The 13,589-nt window shown below is 37.4% G+C and overlaps 1 protein-coding gene across 1 annotated transcript in view; it reads right to left on the reverse strand.

The window, feature by feature from the left end:
- LOC117303239 (lysine-specific demethylase 8-like) overlaps positions 1 to 13,589 on the reverse strand; it is a 52,800-nt gene that overhangs the window by 17,744 nt on the left and 21,467 nt on the right. The window contains exon 7 of the mRNA XM_033787388.1: positions 8,175 to 8,483. Coding sequence (XP_033643279.1) covers positions 8,175 to 8,483 — 309 coding nt within the window. The remainder of the gene's footprint in view (positions 1 to 8,174; positions 8,484 to 13,589) is intronic.

The raw sequence follows: 13,589 nt of genomic DNA on the forward strand, positions 1-13,589 counted from the left end.
GAGGGGGCATGTTTAACCCCCATATTTTGGCCAGGTGAGGGGTAGCCCATGGGATCCTTAGAATGTGACCAAACTATAACTGCCTCTAGCTACTGACTGGGATGGCTTCAGTGGTCTAGTGGTAAGAAATCTGTACGAGCATGGCAAAGGTCAGGGGTTCGAATACCAACCCGAGTAATATGTGAATTTTTGTCCACAGGTCTCAGGAAAGTAAGGTGCAACGTTCAATACGGTTCACTTTGATGATAAGGTTGCACCTGTGTCTACTTTTGTGTCTAGGAATCCGAACTGTGTACACTGTAACTATGTACAAGTACAGTACAGGTGTAGGCCTATATTACACACAGAAGGTAAACTTATGATTTACAGGTAACCTGGCCACTGTTGTGTCATATTCTCTTTGAATAAAAAAGGGTGAAAAAGGGCATTCGTCTGAAAGGGAAGAGGGGTATAGAATGAGTGATAAAAAAATTGTGCTAATAAATGAATGGTGATTTGTGTTTAGATTTGTCAAGCATACATGATGTACAAAAGTTTGTGTGAGGGACAGGGAGAAGAAGGGGGTAAAGAAAGGGGAGGAAGCCCCACCCCACTTATAAAACCTCCCAAATAACTGTTCATGTAGTAGGCCTATGTCTTTTAGGCGCTACATTACTGTTTTTCTGGGGCATTATTGGTTGTCAGGGATTTCAGTGCAACTACTGAATTTAACAAGAACATTGTGACTCTATTGTATTGCCCATTTCTAAAACTACAAGATTAACATTGTCAGCACACTTGTGAATTTAAAGCTAACACAAGTGTCAAAGATTTACATTACAAATCCCAGCACTTTACAGCATTCTTCCTGTAAAACCATTCACAATGTAACAACACCTCCCTTCAGGAATAACATGTTAATGTAGCAAAGTACATAACAGTCACTAACTTGCTGAACGTGCCAATGACAAGAAACTATGACGCATCCATTGTAAAACCAGCCACTGGAACTATAGTACTAAAGCAGACTTGTCATCGGGTCACAGCGCCCCTAGTTATACTTTGTCTCTATACCAAGTCTATACAACCACCATTTATTCCAGGTGTAACTATTGTGTCTGACTATCATCGGCCGACTGCGGACACGTTTTCTTTTCAGCGACAAAGCAAAGTCAATCTATACTCTGAAAACCACCCCCCTAAGTCAGACTTTACGTCCTCAGGATTTCAAACACTGCTTAATATAATTCTCACTTTCCAAAAAAGCAGGGGTTAAACTGTTCAAGAAATGGAAAGTAATTTGTTTTTTTGCTATGAGGTCGTCTCATGCGGTTGATCTGAACAAAGTGTTCAGTTGCCGTTTGGTAAATGTAGCAAACACACGGAATAATCCTGTTTGATCCAGGGATCAGTTTGCCATTAATATGTTGATTCCAACAACAAATATTCCAAAGAAACCTTTTCAGCTTTTGTTCAACTTGGCGATGATCACTGGAGGGGGGAATTTCTGACATTGTTGGGTGATGGCTTTTTGATGTGAGCTGGTGTTGTAACCCGAAGCGGAGCTCAAGAACTTGTTGTTATGGAAGCTGGAATAAGTTCTCGGATGTTTAAAGTTTACAGTGCTGTGTAGAGTTTCAAACATACTCTCAACATAGTATTTATTTATTTCTTAAGTATCAAACAGAACAATAAGCGGTGAAATGATTGTGAAACGAGAAGAAACATTCAGTTTACATGTTGGAGGAAAGCCCCAAATTGGGAAAACACATGAAATTGTAAAACCTGAAATGAAATTTAAACTGAAGGTAAAGAACTTTGTTTAAATTATATTGTTTTATTTTTTCGTTTCCAATTCTAATTTCTCGACAATGGTTTGCAATATTGGTGAACCGGTTGAAGTTTTCTAACTATTTAATTAATTAAACAAGTGACTCGTGACTCGGACCAAGTGACTCGGGACTCCCCCTCGGACTCGACCCAAGTGACTCGACTATAACACTGCATGAAGGTACTATTTGAAACTTTGCACGGTGGCAGTATTAACTAAGGGGGGTTTACTCATGGGAGATTTCACATAGCGTACTGCAAACATCTCTTAGTTTAAAAACCCATGCAACCAGTCAGTGACGACCAAATCCATATATGCAAGGCTTTGGTCTGAGATGGGATTCGAACGGGGGTCCACAGAAGTGAAAGGCAGGGACAGAAACCACTCAGCCCGTTGGTTTCTCTATCATGTATTTTATCACCATGCTGTTCCAACCCTCTCCAATCTGTGGTAAGGAAATAGGAGACTTTCCAACGCTAGGTGGCAGCAGACATACCGGGTAAATTTCAATTGTTTACGTAGTTCTGAACATGCGCATAATTCTGAGAACAATGGATTTACCCGGTAAGTCTGCTGCCCTCTATCGTCCCAGAAAGTCTCCCATTTGCCAATCAGGTCAAAGGGTGACTCAGAGAGAGAGAGCGAGACCAAGAGAGCAAGAAAGGGAAAGCGTCTTCTGAGAAACTTGCCGCCACTTCAGTCAGATGGTGGTCTGTAATCTGAAGTGACTTGAGATGCATCATTGAGGGTGTTTTTTATCTAAGATTGGATCAAGTAAAGAGGTATAATAACTGAGACATCAAAGCTGCTTCCAGAAATGATTTCAAAATCCCGGGGGGTCACTGACGAGTCAATAAACTTTCCCCCTCAGTCGTTACCAATGACCCGTTTGAAATAAATAATCTCAGTTAAATTTGCTGGCATCGGTCCGTCTCGAGAGACAATTGAATTGAATGCGCTAGTTGGGTTTTAGAGGTGCAGCGCCTTCTACGGCTGAACAATCCAATCCTGGAAAGGCATGTCTTGTTACAGTTGATGCAGATATATGTCACGTACTCATAATTTAGTTAAATTAATCACTTTGTAATCGTCTATTACGAACAAAGGGGATGGTTGACTGTATGTCAGAGATTTAATTAATAATGGTCAATGACTGTATCGTTTCTTTCTTCCCTGGATTTGGGTGATGAAAGTTTGACAAAGGGTCATAATTAAGAAAGTGACTTGCAAGATCTTAGTGGTTGGAAGCTAAGATTGACTTTTTGTAGAGTACTATTCTTTTATAGAATTTGGAAGAGTTCATTCATAACAGGTGGTAAACTATGGCCGGCCAAAAGGGCCAAAAGCTAAATAAAATAAAAACAAAAATATATTTTTGAAAACTAACATAACAAAAAAAACTCAAAGAACAATTACAAATATTAAAGATAAAAAATAAAACAAATAATAAATTAACAAAATATATGTGTTGTTCGTAAACACAGAGCATCAACAGTTTAAAATGAATAACATAACAAACAAAAACAGTATACTGTAAATTTAGACGAAAGGGAAAAGCTAAAGAATTAGTCAAAACTGGAAATATTGATCCATTAGAAAAAAATTACACTAAATAAAATAAAAATTTAACAATAAAAAAAATGTTTATCCCTTAAAATAATCCATTGGAAAGAAGATTACACTAAATTCAAAACAAGGTTATAATAAAAAAAAATGTCGTCCCTTAAAAATACATACACGAAATGTTTTTAAATTAACAATAAAAAAAAACAATAAAAATAAAATCCAATAAAATAATCCTTTAGAAAAAAAATACACTAAATAAAATAAAAAAAAAATAAAAAAATGTTTGTCCCTTAAAAATAATTACACGAAATTTAACAATTAAAAAAACCATATCCAATAAAATAATCCATTAGAAAAAAAAAATACTAAAAAAATGAAAAAAAATAAAAAGGTTTGTCCCTTAAAAATAATTACACGAAATGTTTTAAAATTAACATTAAAAAAAAACTATCCTTAAAAAAATTACATTAATTTACATAACAAATAAATTACATTAATTTTTTTAAAGTAACTCCACCTGAAAACCAACAACGTCAACTAAAATGCACAAGCTACGTTTAAAAATTTAAACAAACATTGAGGGGTTCAAACTAAAGACAAATTTTGTAAAGGACAAATTGTGTAAAGGACAAAAACAAATTGTGTAAAGGACAAATTTCAGAATTAACGAACAAAAGTTTTTACGAACTGACCATAAATGAACATAGAGGGCGCGTATAATGGCGAGTTGCGAATTTATTTCCCAGTGGTAAGGCCAAGATTTCCCATTGGCTGCAAGACAGCATCTTCATCGTACATCACTTCTCGCCGGTCCAGTGTTCCCCTATTATTAAAGCTATTATCATATAATTAGAACAGCTGTATGGGTTGAAACATGTGATTTCATGGAGCCATAATAATAAAAAACAATTTTATTTCACAGTTGACCGCCCCGCCTTTGCTTGCAGTGCATGGGTCCATGCATGATGGGTTCATGTACATGTATATGTACAGTCCATGCATGGTGGCGATCATTGATAAAAACCTGTGCTTTCATGGCTGATCATGTGTGTGCTATGGACCTGCAAAAAATGTTATAATGGGGGTTTTCATGTACACATCAGAGCACTGGAGCCCGCCCCCAATTCCATGGCTCTGTGTACTGTGCGTATCGACGCTTTCGGAAGCAGGGAATTCTGCACTATGTCAAGCGTGTATTCACAAGATAGCGGGGAATTTCGGCTCTTGCGCATTCGTACTCTACGTTAGCAGCTCCTCACCGTAAGCAAAGAATCAACACTTTGGAAAGCAGGAAATTCTTTGCTTACGTCAACATTTTCACAGGTTAGCGGGGGATTTTGTTGTGCCCGTGCGCACTTCACGAATTTGATCGCGACTACTTTCATAGTACGGTCTTAGTCGCACGACTAACCAAGTGGGTTGAATACCAATAGTCGCGACTCGACTAAGCAATCAAAATCCGCAATTTCCCATGAGTTGTTCCAAAAGATATGGTTAAGACTACGTTCCAAAAGATATTATGTATTATAGTGTTGTGATAATACTTACGAAGGACTTGTACAAGTCTACACTCATGCTTTTAATCTTTTGCTAGTAAGCCCATTGTATGTCACACAACCAGATCTACAGTTGCTCAATAAACCTTTGTGTTTCAACTTATAACAAAAAGTCTCCAACCTTATAACCATGGTTGTTCCTTGGCTACGCAGCTACTCAGATACGCTTACGTTCCAAGATACGCTTACTTTCCTTCAAGTTACGCTATACTATCAAAACGGTATACATTTTCAAGCCTGAGTCAAGCTACGCTTACGTTCCAAAATAGTAGCTACGTTTACGTTCCAAGATACCCAGCTATGCTTTACAAGCTACCCAGCTACGCTTTACATTCCAAGACACATTTAATGTAGGTTCCAAGTTACGCTATATTGTATCAAAAGGTCTCTTTCAATCCCTAGTCGATAGGCTCACGTTTCAAGATTTGCAGCATCACTTACGTTTCAAAAACCAAGGACGCTTTCGAATCCCTCAAGATTCCCTTCCCCCAAGATTAAAAAATCTTTCACTGTGAATACTAACAGGGCCCACCAGTTTCATTTGTTTAGCAAATCATACTGCTAACAAAATTTCTTCACTACCAAAAAATTTAATCGGGCACCAGCCAAAAGTCCAAAATTTCAACTGGTTTTCAGAGCAGACTGTATCACTGATTTTAATTTATTTTCATGTTATCCCTGATCGTAAGCCACCAGAGTAGGCCAGCTTTCAGCTGCTTATGGCAAAATGCTCCATATGGATCCTACCTCCATGGATACCAAACAATAGTTTTTAACTTTTAAGTCGTCTTGCAATTTCATGACCAGCATCTGAGACCATAGAGGAAATTATAGCTTTAATAATAGGGGAACACTGGCCCGGCGCGAAGTGATGTACGATGAAGATGCTGTCTTGCAGCCAATTGGAAAATCTTGGCCTTAACCTTAAAAACAACCAGGAAAATAAATTCGCGAGTCGCCATTATACGCGCCCTCTATGTTCATTTATGGTCAGTTCGTAAAAACTTTTGTTCGTTGATTCTGAAATTTGTCCTTTACACAATTTGTCCTTTACACAATTATTTTGTCCTTTACAAAATTTGTCTTTAGTTTGCGCCCTCAGTGTTTGTTTTAATTTTTCAACGTAGTTTGTGCACTTTAGTTTACATTGTTGGTTTTTAGGTAAGAATTAATTTTAAAAAAAGATTTTTTTTTTTTTACGGATAGTTTTTTTTATTGTTAATTTGAAAAACATTTCGTGTACTTATTTTTAAGGGACAAACATTTTTTTATTATAAATTTTTATTTTATTTAGTGTATTTTTTTTCTAATGAATTATTTTATTGGATAGTTTTTTTTATTGTTAATTTAGACACATATTTGGGACAAACGTTTTTTATTATAACCTTTTTTTTTTTTAATTAGTGTGTTTTTTTTCCAATGGATTATATTAAGGGATAAACATTTTTTTATTGTTAATTTTGTTTTCATTTAGTGTAATTTTTTCTAATGGATTAATATTTCCAGTTTTGATTAATTCTTCAACTTTTCCCTTTAGTCTAAATGTACAGTATACTGTTTTTTTTGTTTTTTTTAAACGATATTCATTATAACTTTTTGGTGCTCTGTGTTTACGATCAACACATATATTTCGTTAATTTATTATTCGTTTTATTTTATTTTATTTGATTTTCGTTTTTTATGTTAGTTTTCAAAAATATAGTTAGTTTTTATTTTATTTAGCTTTTGGCCCTTTTGGCCGCCCATAGTAAACGTGGTTGTAATAATGCAGGCTTAGAATAACTTGGAGGCCAAGGAGGCCCTGTTGCCCGATGTCTTTACCTTGGTGCCCCTTCAGTTTCCCATATACTTTAACATTTTCCACTGGAAGTGCCCCTTGCAAACTAGAAATGGCCTTGTACTCTTAAAGATTATCCAGGCCAGTAATGCTCGTCAGATTTGGGTCAAGAATTGAGTAAATGAGGGCTGGCATGGGACTGTGACTGGGATCAGTCACTGAGGGATGGGGTTGAAAGGGTGAGGAACCAGTACCAGACTAAAATGCCCATCAAGTCCAGAAGTGCCACAATCTAATAATTTAGTTATCTCAAAAACCTTGTTCTTATACTTTTCCTGTAACTTAATTTGCTTTTTAGAAATGTCTGTGAACTGTCAGGAAACCAATGGAAACAGTTCAACTCAGCCGTAGTCACTTCTCTGTAGGCACTTCCTTTAATAGGGTGTCAGATTTTACTTCAAGAAATCAGTGCAGACACTGGTTAGAGGGACAGAGGGAGTCATAAAACAGTCACCTGGTCATCACTCAGCTTGGGAACTGAGGAAGGGAAGGGGACATAAAACAGTCACCTGCACCAATGACATGTTTCCATCACACATTGAATTTACAAAGCCTCCTGAATCAAACTTTCAAAACTTCCAACACTACAGTTATCACAGAACTTACACGTACTCTTCAGACTAAGACTAGCCTGGTTAACGTCGTCTGGTAAAACATTTACAATGTATGGGCTAGTAAATGCCACTTCTCCATTTGCCACATGGTCTACTAAAAACTGTGCAACCTACTTGTTTAAAATTATCATAGTTCCTCCTTTTCAGATCAGAGGATGTGAATGTTAATAGATTGAAGATACCTTTATGGCAAAACATGCTTCTAAAATCTAGGCTACCCAAATTTCCTAGGGGAAGTAAAAAGTGCTTTGTTATTATCCCTGTTCATCAGGCATACTTTTAGAACATTCCTCTAACTTTCTACAACCTCAAGCTGCTTAAACTAGTGCTAATAATAATAATATGGATTTATAATGCGTACTTTTCCAGAAACCGATCAAGGCGCCTACACAAAATGCTAAGAAGTTAGTGCCATCACAGTACTGTCTCAGCCCTCACAGGTTCCCATTAATACACCTGGGTTAAGAGAAGCAATCATGGTTAAGTCCCTCGCTCAAGGACAAAAAATGTCATGACTAGGAATTGAACCCGGTCCCTGATGATCCAGCAATCAGAACATTTCGCCAGCAATTCCCTACGAGACACCACACCAGCCCTGTATGCTTAATTTTTGGTAGGGCAAGGGCACCAAGTATTTTTCTCCTTGGTAAAGGGCACCTTAAGGAAGTTGTAAGTTTCTACTGGATCATTTCAAAGGCACCAAGGTAATGATCGGGGGCATGAAGGCAATCGCCTTTGATGCATCTGTGAAGTATCAGGCCTGCCACAATACAAATTTGTGAAAGTCTTACCTGGCTAGTATTATGCAGAAGATGGCTTTGATGTGGGTAGACGCTAGGTGTCATATCTTCTCCATAAAGACGAATGTATTTCTCTCCAACCACCTGAGATAGACAGTTGTGTTTAGGGTCAGTGTGTAGAGGGGAGACGGTGCCAGCTGGTCCGAACCAAGCATTGATGTCTACTTCATCATCAAGATTCTCATCATCACTAGTGGCATCTTCAAGGTCATCTTCAGCAGAGATGGGGTTGGGATTGTCAGTGTTGTCATGGATACAGCAGTAATCTGGGACGCAGATGTCGTCTCGGAGCTCAGGGATCTGAAGATGATGAAACAGAAAAGTGTATTAATTCTTAGATTCTTGTGTTAAGAATATTGGTTTACATCACTGTAGAAATCAATTTGAGTATCATTCCAGTATCTTGTTATTAATGACAAAAGCAATAATGCAAACTAGTGCCCACATTAAAAATGGGCAACCTGCAGTTGTCATCCTATTGAAAAGATTCATATGTTCACTCACATTTCTTGAACATTGAGGCTTATTTCTGTATGCCTTTGATTTTATTGGTCTTTAAAGTTCTCTTTGGTGAAATAGTACACACTTTGTTTTCAATTTGTTTCAAAACATCAAAACAAATTGCACCGACTTGTCCAGAACATAAAGTTGCACTCATTCACGAGACCTCTCACCATATATGGCCATGAAATAAACCTCTTATGTAGAGCACACCTGTGATGTTCTTGTGCCTGTCAACCTGGTACAATTATCCAGTATTGAAGCCAAGGTTAAATCATTTTGAAGATTCAGAAGTCAATCTGTGCCCCTAGGCTTCATCGTGTTGATGGATCACTTTGACATCCAAACTATCCATCTGTCACCTTGGACAATGTTTTGATGGTTTGGCCATATTTTTGAATCCATTATAACTATAAGTTTTTCCCACTGATATTAGGATTCGCACCAGGATTTTTTGGGCAAAACTGTCCTGCATTCTGGACCAAATCTGGCCATAGCCAATGAACTGAAACTAGGTCCCCAGAACGTTTTCTACATGGTGTTTTTCTTTGGTTTAAAAAGCCCTTACTGTACAATGAGAGGGCATTCTAAATTGTTATGATTTTTTTTTTAATTTGATCTGAGATAAACAAATTTATTCATTTATGTTTCGAATCAACCACAGTTCCTGCAAATTGACCAATTATGCTAGCTTACGCAATAAAAACAAAATTCAAAAATAAAAATTTTAAATTTAAAAACGTTACTCAATCTAAGGCCCCCTAAATTGAGTATTTGCTTTGAGACAAGAAATAAACTACATAAAAATCCCCCTTTAAATCTCTTAAAAACATTGACCCCTTGAGGTCATAGTCTGGTGTTAAGTTAATTGGACAGACAAAGAAAACAAAACAAAAAAACATGTCACATGTTTATCGAGCCAATCAGAACAGGTCACAACCCAATTAGGATATTCCAATTAATCCAGCTTGTCTTCCCACTAATTGATCGTTAGTCCCTCTAACCACCCCTTGTCCACTATCTCAGGAACTTCTTGCTGTTCACAAGACGTTCAAGCCGAGGAGAGTCTTCATTAGGCGTAGTTGTTTCCCCGAGCATGCAGAAACTATGCAGCTTTTACCAGATATTGGTAATTAGATTAAGAAGTTTATAACACAATGATGCATCATCTAGATTCACAATCCCCTTTATTTTTTATTTTTTAAATTCTGTTTTTAAAATGTGTTGTTCAATGTCTGCAGACAAAATTTAAAGAGGTGCAGAGTTTGAGCATGGTTGGAGCAACTGCTAGAATGTTTTGACTTTTTATCAGATATCCACCAAAAATAAATCTTGCGACATGAGCTGAATGAAACCTTCCTATCAGCTGTTCGCTCTCAGACTTGGAGGAAGGGGGAGGGTCCCCCTGTACCCCCCCCCCACACACACACACTCTAATGTTGAATGATATGACTAATGGGGGTAAGGCCTACGTGTTGTTTGGACAGTCTGGTTTTACTACAGGTGTGTCAGGTAACATGGGGTAAGAGTTAATACAGAGGGTAAGAAAGTCTTCACTTGCAACCACTCCTCTCCCCTATTGAGGAATGGTATGACTCATTCTGACTGCCGGAGTTAATAAATTTCTGCTAAGCACACAAAACAAAACAGGAAACCAGAGGGTATGTGTGATTTGGTATTAATTTGGCTGTTTTATACCTCAGCCTGGTAAGCAATATTGTTTTTTAAGAGCACCGAATTTAAGCTCTGGTGATTCTGTTCAGCAGAGTGTGGGTTCGAATCCTGGTCGTGACACTTGGGTCCCTGAGCAAGACACTTAACTATAATTTTTTCTCTCCACCAAGGGGTAAATGGGTACCTGTGAGGGCAGAGTTGGTTCTTGTGATTGATTAACCTTGATTGCGCAACATATTTGGCAGGGAGCTGAGATGGTTTAAGGAATGATTTACATGTAAGGCCCAGTGACCAGGGGTAATAATGTTGAAGCGCCATGAGCGTCACTGCAAGACGGACCTGAGCGCTATAAAAGAAGCTCCACTATTATTCATATTTTTATATTTTATTATTAATTTGCATTGCAGAAAAAGAATATTATTTGGTCTTACCATGGTTTTACCCTGACACCGATGGCTGTGTGTAAGCACTGAATCTCAGTACTTTAAGAGTTATGTGACAAAAATTACATGCATATTCACTCAGGTAATTGTTTCGAGCTTAGCTACTTTTTGTGCCCGAGCAGCTCTATGAAATAAGACCCCGAGGGTCGACAACTTTTTATTGTCACTGTTCTTAAGTTCCCAAGCCCCCACAGAATCGGCAAATCTATTATTGATTTGGCTTGATGCTCCAGGGTTGGGTATCAATTTCAGATGATTTCATTATTTTCCAGTTCTAGAAATCATCTAAACGAAAATAATGCTTGTCATATTTATAAGTTGTGATTTACCCATTAAAAACAGATTCATTTTCACCTTTTATGTGATTTATTTTCAGATTAGTGCCAGTTAACTTCATATGAATTTAATATTTGACATTATTTTGTCAAGTTCACTTTATAAACCTGTCGAATTTCTAAACATTTAAATAATTCTCATAGTTGCCCCTCAGCAAAGTTGGACAAAAAGGTCCTTAGATATTCGAACTGAAACTCTTGTTAAATATCCCTTGATTGATGTATCCCTATTGTCAGCAACTATCTTTTTCTTGATCCCTGTGTCCAGCAGTAATAATGAATAATGATAATTTTTCTACCCCAAAGGGCACTTAAATATTTGGGCAGGCCTGGAATATGTATTAAGGTTTGAAAGGGCAAGGCCATTTCCATTTTGCAAAGAGAATTTCCAGTGTATTGGAATGCCTTGAAACGGCAACAAGGCAAAGACCAGGGCAACATATGCCATTGTCGCGGTGCATTTTTAGTCACATTACAGGCTGCTACATTCTTTGAATAAAAACCTTTTTACCTTAACTTTTTCATAAGAATACTTCGCTGTACCCAGTTATATACACTGCTTATTAACCACTGACTTCAGCGCATACGGCATCGGATTCTATAGGCCTAGCCCACCTTGTTGAGATGTTAATGGCTCCGCTTTTAACATCGGTCTCATCACTGTCGCCATTACAATAACATTGTAATGGCGACAGTGATGAGAGCGATGTTAAAAGCGGAGCCATTAACAGCTCAACAAGGTGGGCTACTATAGACCCTACCTAAGCAAAGAATTCTGCGGTTGGCAAGACTGGGATCTATCCTCAATCTGTACAGATAAATCTGATAAATGCTGGCTCAATTTATGACACTAATTACCACTGAATTCTGCGCTTACAACGCCCGCAGGATTCTATGGGCGCTAGGAGTAGAATTCCGTGCTAAGCGGCGCCAGGAAATTAGGCCATAATCTGTACAGACGAATCTGCTGAATTATTTGAATTCAGCGGTCAGCATCGCAATGACATTACATTCTAAGCACACATATTGTCAGGGGTATGACAGGGGAATGACCTGAGAAGAAAGGCGATAAAGGAAACCTGTTCTACTTCTCCGACTTGACCAGGTGTATCTTTTCACACATGGGTTAAGAATGTAAACCTCAATTCTTCTGGGACACTTGATGTAGTTTTTTTCTTGTTAGACTGAATTCAAGCTTACTGAATTATGGAATTCAAACCCTCCAAGTGGGGCAGGATCACAGAAATAAGGCCAGCAATTTTCCGTTTCAGCAAAATGCAAACCTTACTCATCCTCAGAGACCAACAGGCCTGGGAATTACCATGGCCTCAATTGCCCTGGTATTGGCCTTGGTGCCCCTTCAAATGTTACCCAAACGTAATGTGCCCTGCCTTCTGCAATATGAAAGTCCACGCCTGAGCAGAACCACTCTTTTTATATTGGTGGTACTAATGAGAAATTAATAAACAGTCTAACACCTTATTTCCAAAATAAGATGACAGACTTTTTAAATTGAAAAGACCTGAATATCTGCCAATTGGAGAAAAACCTATATATTCAGGGAGTTCAACAAAATGCATACAATTTGAAGGAGCTTAATTTTGACCTATTTCTCAGAGTGAAATTTGAATCTTCAGCAGATTCTAGAGCTCTAGTTTGGAGGCATTTTTCAAGTGTGTGTTACACTACAAAGCAAGCCGTAGCTTAAAAGTAAACATGTTCAAAGGTTTGTAACTCTGTAATAAGGTCTGTTGGGAATTAACATAGTGTTAGTGTCGGTGTACTGTGAACCTTCCATATCATCAACTAATTGGTCATTTTCAGTGCAGATTGGATACGCTAGAATCTGCTGAAGAGTGTGTGAAACCCTTCTATATTTGGTCTTTTTTTGTCAGTTTTTAAAATTTGTTTTAATGCACCAGGACAACAATTGCAAAAGTCAAAGGGGGACCCATGTTGTACCCAACGTGATACATTACAATAACAAACCTATGCAAGTTTAATCTCAATCAGACATCAGAGTCAAACTAAAAGGTTTTAACAAACCTATGAAAGTTTAATCTCAATCAGACATCAGAGTCAAACGAAAAGGTTTTAACAAACCTATGAAAGTTTAATCTCAATCAGACAACAGAGTCAAAAGAAAAAGTTATAACACATGATAATTTTTCACTTTTTTTTATTGTTATTTTTATTTAATAATATTGCTTTTGGACAAGATCTCACTTCTCAAAAACTGTAGCATTTCAGGCAACATTGTTTTGGACTCCATGTAGGGTATAGGCTAGGGTTAGGGTTAAGGAAAATTAAAAAATTTCTAGGATGGCCCTAACAAATTTAGATTGAGGTTTATTTACAATTTATAAATTGAATTGTATTTACCACATTACAAAAACCTGTAATATTGTGCAATTTTGCCACCATCTGTCATTCGTCTCACCAAAAAATGACTA

Source organism: Asterias rubens, chromosome 19 (assembly GCF_902459465.1).
Source record: "Asterias rubens chromosome 19, eAstRub1.3, whole genome shotgun sequence".
Lineage (NCBI taxonomy): Eukaryota > Metazoa > Echinodermata > Asteroidea > Forcipulatida > Asteriidae > Asterias > Asterias rubens.